Source organism: Harpegnathos saltator, unplaced genomic scaffold, assembly GCF_003227715.2.
Source record: "Harpegnathos saltator strain DR-91 unplaced genomic scaffold, Hsal_v8.6 scaffold236, whole genome shotgun sequence".
NCBI classification, from domain to species: Eukaryota; Metazoa; Arthropoda; class Insecta; order Hymenoptera; family Formicidae; genus Harpegnathos; species Harpegnathos saltator.
Genome location: NW_020230024.1, coordinates 258,280 through 276,229, shown reverse-complemented (window position 1 = coordinate 276,229; position 17,950 = coordinate 258,280). Strand labels below are relative to the sequence as shown.

The 17,950-nt window shown below is 51.6% G+C and overlaps 2 protein-coding genes across 2 annotated transcripts in view; both read left to right on the top strand.

Moving 5' to 3' along the window:
• The first annotated feature begins 206 nt into the window (after positions 1 to 206).
• On the top strand, positions 207 to 1,012 carry LOC109503692 (uncharacterized histidine-rich protein DDB_G0274557). Its single transcript, XM_019840631.2, has one exon. The coding sequence runs from the start codon at positions 503 to 505 to the stop codon at positions 1,010 to 1,012; it is 510 nt and encodes a 169-aa protein (XP_019696190.2). The 5' UTR covers positions 207 to 502.
• LOC105181574 (protein gustavus) overlaps positions 971 to 17,950 on the top strand; it is a 165,431-nt gene continuing 148,451 nt past the window's right edge. The window contains exon 1 of the mRNA XM_011138440.3: positions 971 to 1,008. Within this exon, the coding sequence (XP_011136742.1) occupies positions 998 to 1,008 (11 nt within the window). The 5' untranslated portion in view covers positions 971 to 997. The remainder of the gene's footprint in view (positions 1,009 to 17,950) is intronic.

Here is a 17,950-nt window from a genome sequence, read left to right as displayed (position 1 = left end):
TCTCTCCCCCCTTCTCTCTCTCTCTCTCTCCCTCCCTCCCTCTCTCTCTCTCCCTCTCTCTCTCTCGTTTTCTCTCTTTCTCTCTTCCCCTTTCGCTCTCCCCTTTCCTCTCTCTTTCTCCCTCTCCCTCTCTCTCTCTCTCGCCCTCCCTCCCTCTCTCTCTCTCTCTCTCTCTCTCTCTCTCTCTCTCTCTCTCTCTCTCTCTGCTTCGCAGAGAAGCGTTCGCTCGCGTTTCGCCCCACGATCGTACACGATTGTGTTACGTCTTGTCGTCGCGCGAGCGAAAGGAAACCTCCCGACTGCCGCGGTGAGTCGAGAAGTTCTCCTCCTCCTCCTCCTCCTCCTCCTGCTCGAGGATTGATCAATCGACGCGTCGTGGACTATACCCGCTCAGGCTATCTTCGGTCATTCGTCGAGAGCGAAGAATTGCGTATATCCTTGACACCATGGCGAGACGCACAAGAGGCCGGTAGCTCGCGGCTGGCAGGGATGTCCTCGTGACATGTTACCCCGTGACCTTGGCTGGCGCAACTACAACGTCCTCCGCGGAGAGGGTCGTCTTCCGGTGCGCGGATCTAGCGCGAACAACACGAGCGGCCGATCAGTGTCCTTCAACCCCCGTGAGATCGAGTATCGCCTACTGCCGTTGGTGCAAGTCAAACCTGACTTTGTGATCCCATATGTGCTCTGCTGGAGGGTGCCAGGCGCGGCTCACCGGATTCAGATTCACCCGTCGCTTGTTCAACGCCACCAGCAGCAACACCACTATCACCACCACCACCACCACCACCACCACCACCACCACCACCATCAGCAGCAGCAGCAGCAGCAGCAGCAGCAACAGCGGCAGCATCAACAACAACATCATTATCAACAGCACCATCAGCACCGACGACATTTTCAGGGAACGCCGCCAAGACGTCCTGTGCCGCCACCGCCTTCGACGGAACGTCGTCCTACGTACGGCGCGCAACGTGACATCCTTGCGGATTCTGGTATGGAAACAAGGTGAGTGCGCTCGAGTTCCGGGGAAGAGATCGAGCCACGGCGGATCGCGCGAGCAATTTCCGAACTTGCGGCTTTCATAGTACGGGCGTGTCGCTCGCTCGAGTTTCATAGTTTCGTTGCCTTACCTTACCCTTGGTGAGTTCCTTTCTTTAATCGTTTCAAGCTCCTTGAAATGGAATGGCCACTGTCGTGCTCGTGCCGCGCGATTACGCGCTAAAGTTTCAAGTATCGCCAAATTGCGGAATACGCGTCGTGCTTCTTTTTGGAAAAAAATACTGGCGTCTCATATACACACACACACACACACACATACACAACACGCACGCGCGCGCGCGTGCGTAAAAAGAATTGTATCAATCCATATGCATACATTTCGATTATTCACAGGACAAAATGTCGACTTTTTCATTGTGTTTTCACTATGTTAGCATTATGATCCTTTGACGGCAATATGAGCGTCTCTCTCTCTCTCTCCCCCCCTCTCTCTCTCTCTCTCTCTCTTTCCGCGATTTAATATCATCGAGTGTCATTAACTGTCTCAACTGTATTCTTCTGGAAGCAACGTATTTGTACATAATGCGTCTACACGCACGATACAATGGCTGCGTTCCGAAATTCACTGTCAGTACTGAAAATACATAGTTTGTGTCACGTATACCATAGAATTTCAGTGCTAGCAGTGAATATCGGAACGCAGCCATAGTGTGAAGAATAATGCGATCCTATGAGCAACAATGACAGGTGTCTCAACACGACGACGATACTTGGGTATTTCCCGACGACCGAGGTGCAGTTTCTCGCGCAAGTGCACATGAGATCAACGACTCTGGTCATAATAATAATAAACAACGACGTGGCGACCTTTTTTGGACACGCCACGCGACGCGCGACGCGGTTCATTGCCCCATCCGCGTGTCCGCTTCGCGGTGGGCGCACCCTCGTTCTTCGTGCGTGCGCGCGCGCGTCTGACAGCGAGATAGAAACATTTGGTCGTCACCTAGACGGCGGAAATCCGACACCGCGCCAGGTGTTGTTTCCACAATGGCCAAGTATATATTCGCTCGATTAGCATATCGTGCGCTCAACATTGCACATCGTGTGCGCACGCGCGCACTCTCGCGGCCATCGGTCGCGGTCATCGGATATTTATTATGCAATTGTATCACGTTCGGCAGTCGGCAATTGTTACCGATCGGGGAATTGACAAATCCAAGAACGGCACAAGTAAGAAACTCTTCTAAAGTCGCCGTCGCAGCTCGTCGCAAGTCGCGCGCGACTTGGAATTTGGTGACTTTGCGAGCCCGAAAACTGCAGAGCAGAGCAGAGCAGAGGGAACATATTCTCATAAGAGATATGTGCGACGCGATGATCTCATGCTGCGAGAGATCCATTCTTCCTTGTTTGGTGGAAAAAAAGCGGCAGGCGCCCGTCCGTTGTCGGGGGCAAAACAGCAGTAGCTTCTTTCGAGAGAGAGAGAGAGAGAGAGTCCGTGTTTCCACGACCTCCCGCTCGGTCGGTCTTCTTCCCCCTCGCTCGCCCTTTCGATCCCAACGGATTCTCCGGTAAAAATCTAGAATTACACACCGCCCCCGTACAAATAATATTTAGCTTTGTAACATATCCCGTTATCTCGTATAGGAGCATAAAGGGCCTGGCTAGAGGGCTAGACGGAGAACGCTCGTTGTACTTCTCTTTGAGCACGTTGCGTCTGTTAATGCGTGATAATTAAGCTGCCGTACACGGCGCTCCGGCGCGAGTTTTATGCTTTTAACACTGCGAAAAAAAATCTGCCTCTCTCCTCCTCCTCCCCCTCCCCTCTCGCTTTATCTCTCGACGAGGGAGAGAGAGAGAGAGAGAGAGAGAGAGAGAGAGAGAGAGAGAAAAAAGAGGGAGAGAGAGAGAGAGAGAGAGAGAGAGAGAGAGAGAGAGAGAGAGAGAGAGAGAGGGAGAGAGAGAGAGAGAGAGAGAGACAGACAGACGTAATTTTACATTCGACATTATTAACTCTGACACCCCCTGAAACCCCCTGTCGTCGCGACGCACGGCCTCGATTGGCCGGCGCGAGTGCACGAGGATCATTTGTCACGATGCAAATGTCTCTCCCATTCGGTCACGCCGGCGACATGTAACGCGAGATCGCGACCCGTCGAATCCCAGAAAGCGCTCTCGCGCGTGTCTTCCGTCCACGCCCCCTCCCTCTGTCCGCGTCTCCCTCGGGGTTCTTTCATAAGGCCGGAATAAAGCGCGGGATTTTGATGGCTGACCGCTTCACGGCGAGCCATTTCCGCCGGCTGAGCCGGCGCGGCGACTTCCCGCTCGCGCGTACAAACACAGTCGGCATCGCTTCGCGTCGATGCTCATGCTCGCGTTCGACTTGGAAAACGCGTGTAAAAGATACGATCGCGTGCGTGTGTCTCCCCGGGTGCTTCTTCGCGAAACCGGCCTCTCGCGGCTGAGCCGGCGCGAGCTTTCGCGCCAGACACACCGTCACTCGGCGTGAAATCCGCCCGCGATTCGCAACATTATATTACCGCTCGCGCGCGACTCTTCGATCTCTTCGTGTGTCACGCCACGAGCACACGAGCACACGAGGCGAGGAAATATTTATTGGCCGTGTGTGTTTTTCCCGAGCGCACGCTCCTGTATACCAGGCCATAGATTCGTTCCCAAGTGACACAAATTGTTCGCATCGACGTGGTGAAAAATGCAAAGAGCAAATGTCGTTCCGCAGCGGTCGACGAAAGAATGGTTATTCATTCATTAAACTTAATGTATTGTCACTGTACCGGGAATGAGCTATACATTGTACGACATCGACCGACTTTTCCCGGCTATTCATTTAATGCACGTATCGCGCGCGCGCGCGCGCAATGCTGTACAAGAGAGAAAGGAAAAAAATAAACAGTACAGAAAATATACTGTTTTTCCATTAACCCCGCGACAATATTTATGTGCGTGAAATTTAGAGACGCGGATGAAGAGGAGTGAGGGACGCGGAGAAGGAGGGGAACGAGAAAAAATGCTTCGACGTGAAATGCTTGTATATATGTACCTCGACTCCGTGATAGCACTCCGTGCTTTTAAAAATGAAGAAGAATCTATATCGATTTGATTTCGTCGGGAAACGAGAGAACTTGGCGAAACGAGGCGAACTTGTGTGTCTTTACTTTTCGCAGTTGAGGTTTCTTCTTCGCTCGTTAGAGCACCGGCGCGCAGTCTCGTTATACTTTCGCGTATCACCGTCCATTGTAAAGCCGCGAATTGCTTCGGGAATTGCTTATCTATCGGTTGCGACACCACCGAGCCAGTCACGTACAACGACTCGTAATTACGCTCTCTAATGAGAGCGATGTGTTTCCGGTCCGGTCGAGCGGCTGCAAATCCCTGACGCTGTTAATCCGCGGACAGCGAGATAGATAAACATAATTTATTCAAGACGTAGCTCTACGCTAGGCTGGGCTAAGGGAGAGAGCTGCCGTCGCGAGACCTCTCGCGAGATTTGTGAAAACCGCGGTCTCTGCTCGCGAAACGCCGCGACGTCGGTCAGCGCGAAGAATAGCCGTGAGGACTGTCGACGACCCGCCGCGGAATCCTCGGCCTAATCTCTCTCAGACACTCGGATGCATGTTCAGATGCGGAGCTGAGACGCGCGCTCTTGCCGAGAAAAATTCTGCGTATTCTCCAACGAGAGACACGAAAAGTGTGATTTACGTTACGGACAGAGCCGAGAAACATTGCGCGTGTGCTTCGCGCGTACATTACGAAATAACGAAATCGCATTTGCTCGCGAGCGAGCGTCGAATTTGGCGAGCGAATCATCACGCTTCATCACGTATCATCACAGCGCGGTGATAATCACACAGTCTTTTGTACGTACGATATCGTGAACGCGCAGACGAGTGTCGTCTGCGCCAGTATCAAAACGATCGGCGCGAACCGCCGATAAATCGTCTCCATCGTCGCGTAATTTCTCGCCCCTCGGAGCCTTTCTTCCCTGGCTTCCTTTTCGCAAGCCCGAAGCGCGCTGGGAGCGCCAATTTTTCCAGGGACGTCTGTCCTCTCGCACGCTCGCGAGAGGGGGTCGGTGGTCGCGTTGCTGAAATCGCGTTGCAACGAAAGCGACGGTGTCGCGTTATCGATTCTCTTCGCAGCCTTGTGTGTTACACACGGTGGCTTATATCTACGTAGTCGTTATCGCCCTCTTAAAGCGAGCGCGACGCTTTATCTGGATAAAATGGAGAACGATAAAGAGAGGGTGAGTACGTGAATCCGCGCGGGGATGAGAAGAGCGGCGGCGGGTCGCGCGTAGAATCACGGCGTAAAGAGGACAGATCCTACGATATTGTATCCCTTCGAGCAGAACGAGCTTCTCGGCTTGTCGCCGTTTTGACGGGCGAGTGTGTTGACCGCGACGAGAGGAAATATATGCTCGCGACCGCCGCGTAGTAGAAAACGACTCTACTACGCGCGGCGATTAATAACGGATCGTTATCGAGTTTTTTTTTCTTTTTTTTTCTTTTTCTTTTTTATCGCGAGTATCGCGTTTTCTCGGCGCAGCATGTAAGACGCGCCTACCGTACTGGCCGTACTTGTTACGTGCCTTCCGTTGATGTATAAATGTTCTAGTTTCGAAACGTGCGATCATCACAGGCCAAGAGAGCTGTCGCGGCGGACTGTCGCGATCGTTGAGCATTAATTAATACTCAAGCCGTCGTGGAATTTCCAAGCCTCGCGGAAACTCGCCATGCGCGAACCTTTGAGCAAACACGCCGATTACACGTTATATTATCCGGTAATTAGAAATTCATTAGAGACGCCGCAAGTACGTTGCCGCGATTCTAGGTGGAATCTTTTTTTTTCTTTCTCAAGTCTCGGGGCTTCGAAACTGCGAAACGACGCGATAATTTTTCCCTGCCTTACCTGCTCGCTCGTTCGCGTTCTCTCGCGAGCGCGACGCGTGATTTATCGCGCAGAATCGAAGTTTACGGCGACGTAAACCCTCAGCGAAAATTCCCGTTCGTTATATTCGGTATGGCCGATTATTATTACGAAAGCGTTTAACCGGCGGTGGCACAAGCGCTCGTTTCGATATCAATTAGAATTTACGTCACGTCTGGCATTCTTATAAATAGACGTGATCAAGGTGCACGATTCTTGCCCGCCGAGAGATGGTCTCTCTCTCTCTCTCTCTCTCTCTCTCTCTCTCTCCCTACCCTTCCACTCTCTGGTGGATTATCGTCGAACTCTTTCGCGGCCTTTCCCGACCGCGGCCAGGCTAGGAGCGTTTATTGATCGACCAAAGGCTCGTCCACATCATTACGTTTTATCGCCGGCGCGATTCATCCGTGACGTCACGAATTTATTTGCAATTACTCTTACCGTTAGTTTCCACGCTCTCTCGCGTGAGGCACCGCAGGGTCGGGGGGCCCTTTGCTACATCGGAAGCTCGTTCGACGAGCGCCCCGACATGAAATCCTACTTTACCCCGGAATATTTCATCGTAGCCCGATTGCGCTCGCTCGCGCCCGCGACCTTCCCTTTATTTCTACTTTGTCGTCCGACGTAATGGATAAATGATTGAAATCCGTTTTGTGATCTCCCCTCCAGAACGGCCGTAACGAGAATTTCGTAAAATCACGGCGGCGACGGTGGGGTTCGCCATTGAATTTTTCATCGAAGCTTAATACGCCAAATTGCGACGCTCAAGTCCTCCTCCTCCTCCTCCTCCTCCTCCCCCCCCCCGCCGCCGCGCCGATCCGCGATCTTGCGCATCGCGTCATATTCGCGCTTTTCCGCGCTCCTCCGACACGGACGCAATTTACGTTCCATTCAGATACATTAGACGAAATCTATCTCCGGAATCGAGCCGACGGTAGCGAGCCGAGAAAACTCGAGGCCGTCGCGAACGCAATGCGATGCGCGACGCGACGCGCGAACTTTCGCTCTGGCCGCTAATCTCGCCGGAAGCTCTCACGAGCGGAACAATCGGTCGTAGGTTGTTAGATGTCGAGAATTATCGGGGACTCGTGAGCTTCCGCGGAACGGCGGGATTTCTTCGCTTCGACCAGCTGAAAATCCTGACGTACGGTCGCGAGGACAAAGCGAGCGCGCTCGCGCGAGAAAGAAAGCCGCGAAAGAACGACGAGAGGACGGAAAGTTTTCAAAGACAGTTCCACAAGAGCAAAAAGGTAGCTGTTATAGCCCAATAATCCGCCTCCCTCCCTCCCTTCCCCCTCTCTCTCTCTCTCTCTCTCTCTCTCTCTCTCTCTCTCTCTTGTGCCGGGAAATGGTCGGCGATAACAAAAACCTTCGGAATCTCCGAGACGGCGCCGTAGGTACACGAGTCGTCACAAACTACCTCTCCCCTAAACGAGAGTAACGGACGAGTATGAGGGAATAGGGGAGCAAAGAGAGCTCGTGGTCGCTTCTTTCGCCTGCACGCGCGCGAGTGCGTTGCGATGTTAGATTTAATTTAAGCGTCGGGGTCCGACGAATCTTCAGCGTCCTCGCGATGCCGCATTGCCCGCATTCCCCGTCGACTTCTTCCGGGGGAGACTTGATGCCGTGCAACGGCACGAGCCGCCGCGCGTCGTGCGGCGAATGTCACGAACGAAAAAGAGGCTGTCGTATTTCGCCCGCGAGTTTGTCTCCATTAAGAATATAAAATGCTTAGCGCCAGCGCCAGTCTTTCGTTCTCCTCCTACGCTGGAGACGACGCGATGAGAGAACCGCCCGAATAACGCGCACGAAATCGTCGTTACTTTCAGCCCTTTGTCTCCCCGTTTTTCGCGCAAACAACGAGAATGAGAGAGAGAGAGAGAGAGAGAGAGGGACCATCTCTCTGGAATATCTTGCGCGGAGTCTACCTCGAAATTCACGCTCAATGTTCGTTTTCCTCTGTCGTGGTTTGCGTGATTTTCACGTAGTTTTGCAAAACGTCGGACGGACGGACGGACGGACAGGCGTTTTTCTTCGCCACCGGCGACATGCGTTTCGCACGTTGACGAAGATCTCGAAACGCCTCTCTTGTTTCTTTGCACGACACACAACTGCGAACACCTGCCGGATTCTCTCGGAATTATGCGTTCTTCTGTACAGGTCATGCACCGCGATGTTTGCCGCCCCTTTTTACGTTCGACTACGCCACGTTCCTGAGATATGTGGCTATGCGAGGTGCCGACAGTCGGCCATACCTCATTCATAAATTATTTATTTCGCGGGAGAGAGAGAGAGAGAGAGAGAGAGAGAGAGAGAGAGAGAGAGAGAGAGAGAGAGAGGAGGACGCGAATGGTCGTGCACGTTGCTGCCACGATTACACTGTTGCACTCCGTGAACGCTCGATAAAAGACGTTTCTAAACACGAGAACAGTACGCCAAGAATAATTCATACGTAAACGACAACTACAATAATTACTCGTTAATATTTCACCACTCGCGATGGAATATATGCGATAATATCCGATTCTTAGAATGCATCGCGCGGCTCATGGCCGTCACCGAAACTCTGATCGATATCCTCGCCCATTCTCGTATCGCCATCGAGAGGCTTGTCGGGGCTGAAAAATGTGCGTGAAAATCGTTTAAAATTAATTGACCACACGTAACGATAGGTATGGCGACCGTACGAGCGAGGGAGGGAGCCAGAGAGAGAGAGAGAGAGAGAGAGAGAAAGAGAGAGAGAGAGAGAGAGAGAGAGAGAGAAAACCTTTGTAGAGCGGAATATAAACTTTTTGCTCGTTATAAAAGACCGAATGATAAAAGGGAATAAATGACAAAACGAGGGAGAAAGAGATACTGTGTGTGCGCTAAAAGAGTGCAGCGATATTTTAGCGTCGGCCGAATACACGTACACGCCACAACAGAGCTACGATGCGCCGCCACTTGAGGTCTTTATCGAAAGTCTCGCCGAATTTGTCGGCTTGAAATTATCGCGCAAAATCCAGCGCGCGAATATTCCGAGTTCAAAGCCGCGTGCCAATTTGCGTCACCTGTGATTTAGCCGTTCCGCATAAAACGGAATACTAGACCGCCGCGGCCGGTTCTCTCAAAACCGCGTGCCCGTGTTCCTTTGTGGACGCGCTTCGCATATGCCCTTTTCTTCTCTTCGTTTTTTATCACTTTGCTCAATTATGTCCGTTTAAGACAAATTATCATGTCCGGCGACCGCCACGCCCAACCGCGCGCTGCTGTCTTCCTCCCCGCGCTTCCCATCGTCGTTGTTGTCGTCGTCGTCGTCGTCGTCGTCGTCGTCGTCGTCGTACGTGCGAAAAAGTTCGATGCGCAATTCGCAAACCGGTCTGGCAAAAACGGTTCCGCGACTCGGAAGACTCGCACACCCAAGAGATCGCAGCCGCGATCGATTTTGCAGAAGATTCCCCGCGCAGTTTTCCACGCAAGCGCTAGAAAAGTTGAGTTTTCCCGACTATAGTTGCAGACAGTCGCCCGCTCACACGTGTATTGTGTGCGGGAATTCAAAAAATAAATTCGAAAATCTCAGCCCGAGAGGGAGAAGCTGTAAATCTTCCGAACGCGGAAATACACCAGCACGCTCGAATTCAGTCGAATTCGGAGTCGATCTTTTCGCGCAACAGCGAAAACTGGATAAGACGACAAAAGGACTGCCGTCCTTTGTACTTCGCAACACTCGCGAATTTTCAGCACTTTCAGTAGTTGTCGGTCACTTTTCTCAATCGAGTGACCAATAACGCGATTTGTTCTGAAAACTGGATGTGAGAACCGCGTCCTTGCGCGATTCCAGCGTAGACAGCACAATGTTGTTTCCACGCGCGAATATATGTATCTATTCTCGCATAATCCAAACACGATTACACCGGCGACAAGTGCGACAAGCCCACTGCGAATCCAGCACGTTGTAGTGCGAAAAATAACGCGATTTCTCATCTCGTGGAACCTACGATGAGAACCGCTGCATTAAAGCAGACGCTTCGCGACGTTGCCGCGCCTCGCAGGTCCCACTCTTCTATCGATCGGGCAACGTTGCCAGCTCCTTTTCCATGCCCCTTTATCGCCCCTTTCCACACAGCCCTCCTCCCCTTTCTCTCGCTCTTCAGCCCTGTCTGTCTTTTTCCCCGCCGGTGGCTGCCCATTTCTCTCTTTATCCGCTTCGGACTCGAAGCCCATCGTGGCTAGAGGCATGCCTCTCCCTTTTCTCCCCTCATCCCCTCCCCCCTCTTGTTCCCCTTATCCACCCATCTATCTCCCTTTCTCGCGTTTTCGTCCCTCTTTGCTCTCCGTCCGTCCTCCCCCTCCCCCTCCCCCCCCTCTCTCTCTCTCTCTCTCTCTCTCTCTCGCTTCTCCTTTCCCTTCTTCGCTATTTGTCCGCTTCACCTCCTTCGGCCACAGCTGTTCCACCTCTTCCTAGGGCAGATGCCACGACTTGGGTGCAACGTCATCTTTATTGTCCCTTTTTCTTCCTTTCCTTCTCTCGTTTTCTCTCCTCCTCCCCCCTCCCCCCCTCTCTCTCTCTCTCTCTCTCTCTCTCTCGCGTGCGCGCCTTCCTGAACCCCGTGAGCCGATCGCAAAGGAGGACTCGCCTGCTGATGACGAGGTCGATCCCAATCGTCTGCTTCTTCTTCTTCTTCTTCTTCTTCTTCTTCTTCTTCTTCTTCTTCGTCTTCTTGCTCTTTCTCCTCTCCTCCCTCGTTGTACCTGTCCCTTCGGGTCCATCTCACAGTGTTGTTCGTTGTTTGGACGTAACCTCGTGATAGTGCAGCGGCGTCGAAGCATCGGCTATTTCGCGAGTAGTTCCAAACTATCGGAGCAGTTGGAACTTTCTCGCTTGTGTTGGTCGGCCAAGTTCGATGTTTCTCCGGCGCCGCTTTTCGACGCGTTCCACGAATGAAACATCGCGATAGTCGGGTCGGCGCGGAACTGCGCGCGTACGTGGGGGTAGAATTGATTCGATCAATTATACGAGTCGGATCGATCGAGCCGGTCCCGGTGAGAAGCTCATTTGGCCGCGGGAGCTTTCGTTGGACGAGAGAGACGGTGCTTCGCGGTATCGACACTTTGCTTTACATATCACCTCGTTTCCGCTCCCGTGATTGATCCCGCCGCCGCCGCCGTCATTGAGTGGGAATTATTCTGTCGTATATTAATTCCACATCGGCGTACACGTACTCCGGTACGCTCTCTCGGTACACTCTCGGTAATTGAACGTCGTCGTCGTACTCCTTGTGTTCAAGTTCGTGTGTGGCCTCACAATTTTCAGCGAACTCGCGGTGAGTCTCACGCCAAATAACCTTGGAATCTGTGTAATCTGTGGGAGATATGTTTCTCATCAACCTGGATCCAACTCTTCGAGTTGGTCCGCCCGGAGCCGCGTTGGTCCGCCGACATATCCGCACCGGCTGTTTCTCCTTCCCCGGAGTACCCGGGCTGCTCGTGCGTCGAGTATTCACTTCGTGACTCACCGAGTAGACATCATCCGACGCTCGGCGGAGGTCGAAGGGCAGACCCAGATCTGGGTCGGTTTCCGTTGGAATCACACAAAGCGAACAGAGAGTAACCGTGAGGCGTGGACGCGCCAGAAATCCCCTCCCTCCCTCCCTCCCTCCCTCTTTATCATTTCATTTGCAAAACTTGGCAGCTCGGTCGCTTTTGCCTGCGGGTCGCAGGCTGCTGGTCAGAGTGACCCAATAACTTGGAATCGATGACGAATATGCCGCTGCAAAATTGCAACGCGCTCGATCTCGATCTCGGGATGCGATATAACGCGATTTGAGGAACCGGCCGAACTTCGAACCAACCAATTTCCCATGCTCGTCCATCTTCGATTGAATAAAACAAACGGACATTATACAAGACGATTGTAACACGGCGTGCTTCGCCGGCACCTTGTCGTCTCTACCTCGTATTCCTGTTGTCGCAACACTCGATAGAAATTCTCAAAAGCCGAGCGACTCGAATCGCGCGCTGGGCGGGCGACATTGCGCGTCTTTACATAATGTAAATCCGGTTCGAGCCACTATTCCCGTGAATCAAGAAGCTGACTTAGAGAGGAGCGGAAACGAGCGGAGGGACGGTCGGTAGGAGGTGTCGAAGTCTGGATACGGCCTCGCATAGATCCGCGGGACCGTGTCTCCTTGCGAATTCAACGAGTTGCCCGGCACTTTGACAACGCGCGCGATTCGAAAAAGCCGAATCTGCAAAGCGAGCTCTGACTTTCAGCGCCGAATTATAAGCCATTTGTAAGCCATTAAGGAAACGCGGAAACGCGCGCGAATGAGGCGAGAGCAAGGATGTGAGGCTCTTTAAATGTCGCGTGCATTTGTCATGCTTGTTATATCGCGTTGTTATTTGTGCGAAAGCGATGGTTGAAAAGTCCGTGCAAGTGCAAGGGACATATGGGCACCACTGGTGCGATTTTATCGACGTATTTTCCGTAGCTTCTCTTGGAAAAACTCACGCGACAAATTTCAGCCAGATCGGTCTATTTGTCGCTGTATCTGGCGTTCATTTCGATTCGAGGCGAATCGTTTTCATCACGACAGCGGCGTACCAGCTCACACCTCTGGAGTTGCGGCCGCAAAATTGATGGAGTTAAGGTTTCAACTAGTTCCGTAGTATTCCTCCCAGTATTCTCCTCAGATTTGGCCCCTCGGACCACTACCTGTTCCCCAATATGAAGTTCCCCAATATGAAGAAATGACCAGTGGGAAGGAGATTTTGTTCAAACTAGGAGCTGATTGCGGAAACGAATGCCTATTTTGCAGAGTTGGACCAAGTGCCTTATTATTTGGAAGGGAGCAGCCCGTTGGACAAAGTGCCTGTATAAGGAGACTAAAAGGAGAGACTGCGTTGAAGAATAAATAAGAAAGGTTCATCCCGCAAAATTAAGTAGTTTTCATTTTTGCACGGACTTGGTCCACCAACGTTCCGCGCAACCACCCTCGTAAGCTTCAACGTCTCTTCACGCGCCTCTCGTCACCTCTCATCGAGCCCCCCTCGTTCACATTATTTTGCACTCCTGTACGCGGTGCGAGCATCCGGTAGCAACCGAGTGAATTCGAGCGAGATTCCTGCATTTCCGTACACTTGTCTCCAAGTTCGAAGAACGCGCGAGAAAGTGCAGCTAAAAAAGCGACCTCGCGCGCGGCTCGGCGCGCTCTCGTCTCGAATCACATTCCTCGCAGGTTGCTCATCGCCGCTCTCAGGTCCGCCCCTGAGAATCTCCGTTGCCACGAGGGGCACAGCTCCACGAAAACGGCTGCTGGGACCGCGTACCAATCTTAATAATGCGGCTACCTACCGCGGCGCATACAGCTCCTCGACTGCCCCCTTTGCTTTGCGCGCACGCTCGCTCGCTCGCTCGCGAGCGCACGGGAGCAGCCAGACGGGATAACGTCGTGTAATGAAGATTAATCTCGTCTAGCGAGCGCGCACCAACCATCCCGCATTCATAAATCAATCATATCCGTCCGATTATCATTCAAATCGATCCCCGATCGACTCTCTTGACCGCGCTATTGCCGGCTATACACGTCGTTGCGCGGAATCAACAAATCGGCTCCGATCGACTGACCATGACGGCCGAGGAGCCTGGCTGCGATTCGAATAATAAGCGCGATAAAGAGCAATTAACCCTCAGCCCCCTGCGCTCTCTCTCTCTCTCTCTCTCTCTCTCTCTCTCTCTCTCTGACTGCAAATTGAACGAACAGGGAGGCGAGTGGAAACCAAATATCCGCCGAAAATCAAGTGGCAGCCGTGCACGAGAAATGTAAAGGAAAAAAGCGTGTTTTCACGCATGCTCGTGTTTCGTCGCCTCACAATCAATCGTTCGTCGGAGTGACGGGGAGGGGGGGGGAGGGGGGAGGGGGACCGACACCGTGCTTGTCCACTTTATTATTTGGTCGTCACTCGGTGGAGCACTCGAGAATGAGAAGCGATCGTTGAAGTAGGACTGAAGTAATCGCGAGAGCAAACTGATCCGAATGCCGATACCGTCGTCATCACAGTGCACGCGGATTCGCGATATCATCAGCCGGCGAGGGAATTCACCGGCGATAAAATCTTTCCGTCTTAGTTTCCTCCGCCAGTTGACTTTTATTTGCTATTATAAGACTTATGATAACGAAGATACCCCTATATTCCCGCGGGTTCCCTTTGTGGGCGAAAGAGCTTAAGGGATTTTATCGGAACGTCGCGACGCTTATTGCGATCTTATACATTATGGAACTCCTGAGTGGCGAGCGGAAACCGAGAAAAACGTTTCCAATCTTCGGGAGAGCTCGATTAACATAAACCGAATCAGGCTAATCCGCGCGATATCCGCCAGAGATATGATCGGTCCGAGTATCGATCTTTCTCTTTCTCTCTGTCGTTCTCTTTTCCCTGTCGCGGATATACGCGGATACTTTGGCTTCCGCCGAAGAATTAATCATCTCCTTCGTGGAAATTCTGTCTGCTGTCTGCGAGGACGCGATTGGTGCTTCTCTCTCTCTCTTTTCGAGAGAAGCAGAGAGAGAGAGAGAGAGAGAGAGAGAGAGCGAGAGAGAGAGAGAGAGAGAGAGAGAGCGAGCGAGTCCACGTGTCTCTTTCCCAGAGCAATCACGTTGCGCGCGTTCCCTTCGATCTAACAATAACAATAACGCCGTTCGTGTGTTATTCGCATAACACGAGTCTCAAACAATGTTCGTGCTCTTGCCGGCTTCCCCTGAGATTCTCGACCTATTATCATCGAGGTAGCAACCGACCGTGCACGGTCTGATCGATTCGAGGAACTCTCTAATTTACCTTTTCAAGTTCGCTCTTTCGAGTGCGATCGTAGAGAACACGCGGCGGGTGAGGAAGAAACGAGAGAGAGAGAGAGAGAGAGAGAGAGAGAGAGAGAGAGAGAGAGAGAGAGTGTGTGTATATCAGGTATTGGAGCAGTACGCCCCGCGGTGGAAGAATTTCCAAGAGTTACGCCGACAACGCGATTTCGCGCTGTTTCTAAAATGCGAAGCGGAGAATTTCGTTTCGACTCGGTTTGTCGTGAAAACGATCGGGCTAATTTGCAGCCGTATTGTGAACGTCCCAACGCTAAATATTGCACGTCAACATTATGATTCGCGTGTAATAATTAATTCATTTCAATAGGATTTCATACGTTTTGCTATCAATTCATCATTTCCCCACAGCATTATGATGTTAAAACATTAAATTTCGGCGCATTAATGTCGCTACTGTTGTAGTAATTGTTACGATTTACCGCAAACTCGTTATTATTAGTAAACACACGTGCACTCGTAGCGCGCTTGAATTCAATCTCGGACGCATTGGACGTTCGCGTAACAATGCCGCATAATTATTTTTCAGTGGTTGCGATAGCCATTTCGAGAAAAGCGCGCCGTTGAATCGCGCACAGCCACGAGAAGCAGCCGAAAGTTACAATCGCTTTGTTTCTGTCGAGAGTGCGCGCGCGCGCGCGCTCGAGAGAGAGAGAGAGAGAGAGAGAGAGGAGGGGGGGGAAGCAGGCCGTTCGTCGGCCACACGGGGTGAGACACAGAAAATGACGGGGGCAAAATCGTATCGATTATACGACGACCGCGCGGCAAGAATGGAAGAACGAATGTATAAATCCGGCGTGTCCCACCTCAACCCAATGACCGCAAACATACCGGTACATTTAATATGATAATCGATGGTGCGCGGTATGTACGCGGACCGAGCTTCGGCCTGTCTGAGAACTTGAGAACCGGTTTCGGTGCCGCGCGCGGCACCGACGATGAGGACGGATTAAGGCCGTTTCACATTACGACGATGCTACGGTGCGGGGTGTATCGGTGCGTACCGATGTACCAACGTGACAGCACCGCAAAGTGTCGTCACGTCGTTATGAGCGAGCGGCGGTATCCTCCGAAACTTTCGCGATGCAAAAGCGAGGAACGCTGTATCGATTTTGCGACTGATGTACATCCGAGAGGAGGAGGCGCAGGATATGCCTTCTCCGATGAAATATGATTGCACAAAGGGAGCGTGTACATCGAAGATTTTTATTTTTCGGCCTCGTTCGCGCGTGTGGATCTTCTCGTGTGGACTTTTTTAATTGCCGGTCTGTACGCGTATGCGTGCGCACGCGCGCGGACATGACGGAATTGCCACAGAGAGAGAGAGAGAGAGAGAGAGAGATATCTGTGTGTCGCGCAAAAATACGTTAACTCGTGCAAAATTTCTCTCTTCTTTCCTTCATGAATGTTACTCGCATCGTAATAATCAGTCGTCGCGAGACTCGATATTTCGAACATAATTTATCCGACATCGGTCGAGACGACGACGATCAACTTGTTGTCCGCTTGCCTCCAGTGGTGAATTGATCTTTACGCGATTTGAAAAGCGACTCTACTCCTCCTCCTCTCTTGCCTCACCCGTCTCTTGCCGACCCGGGGCAGAAAGCGAAATTTGTCGCCGGAAAATTATCGCGGTGCAACGTTGCAGCGTAGAGCCGGCTCGTAAATTTCCTTTCCAGCCGATCGAGCGATTTGCCCGTATAACGCACGCGGCGTTATGACGCCGCTCGCTAACTTTGCGAGTGGTTTCTGCGCGAGCTCCTACACGCCGGGATAAGTTATGGTAACGCGCGCGCGCGTCTCGAATTAGAAATTATATCGTCTCTCTCTCTCTCTCTCTCTTTCGCGCGCGCGCGATCACTACACGTTGTTCCCCCCTTTCCACCGTTGACTCTACGTCATTCATGTCACAGACACGAGCGTCGACAAATAAATGAGTAAAAGTGATGAAAGTAGTCACAATTACATATTTTGCTACGAAGCAATCGAATATTATTTACATCGATTTCGCTTCTATTATATTTTTCCTTGTCTCACATCGCGCGGGAATCTAAAATTCGAAGATGCGACACAAATCTGCGGGATGCGTGTCCGCGCAATTGGAGATCTGTCGTTTTCTTTTTCCTTCTCTTGTTCTTCCACAACTGACAACGTATATCATACCCCGTTTTAACACCTTATATAATATAATATAACGGCGGTGTCGCGGTCGTTAATAAGGAAGTTAATTCGCCGCACGACGCGAGTTTAACGCGCGTTACAAGCGCGCGCCCGTGCCTCTCGTAAGATTCGCATATTAATTAAGACCGTGCCTCCGCAACAATCGTAATCACCGCAGTCACCTTGGCATTTGTGTCGAAATGGATACGCGTGTCAAACAATGGCTATCGTTAATGAGTGGCGCGCGTAATAGCCGGCGAGTATTATCTTCGCTATCGTCGCTTGATGTTTCGTCATCGCGAACAACGTCGAACGCGCCGCGCGTGCGCACTCGCATGTAATCCCCGTACGTGACGGACGGAGATTTTACCGCGGCGCGAAAATTACTTTCCGACTTTGCGATTTCACGGCGGGTTTTGGGCTTGCCGTGCACAGTCTGTCATACCCAGATCCAATGAGACTGGTCTAAAAAAATACAAAGCGTTTATTATTTTGGTTTTTTATTCTTGTTTATTCAAAATAGTCTCCTTCTGAGTCAATACAGCGCTGGAAACGTTCAACAAATTTTTCGAAACATTTTTTATACTCATCGGCTGGAATGGCCTTTAGTATGGCGGTCGAAGTCTTTCGGATGACGCGCGGGATGGTATCGAAACGATTTCCTTTCATCGGCAATTTCAGTTTGGGAAATAGCCAGAAGTCGCACGGAGCCAAATCAGGTGAACAATCAGGTGGATGATCGATGACAATGATGCCTTTTTTGGTCAAGAATTCACGATATCATGATGGCTTTGTGCGATGGTGCATTATCGTGCACCAAAATGCAATAAAAACCAACTGCCTGGCTCTCGATATTCCGGTCGAACTCGTCGAATTCTGGCCCACAATCGTTGTAGAACTCCCAGATAATACCTGGGCAGACACACAGCGGTCGCTTCGAAGAATTTCTTTGACTTTCTCGATGTTTTCTTCATTGCGAGTGGTTTTTGGCG

Coding starts and splice junctions, on each gene's coding strand:
- LOC109503692 (XM_019840631.2), top strand. CDS start 503: ATGTTACCCCGTGACCTTGGCTGGCGCAACTACAACGTCCTCCGCGGA.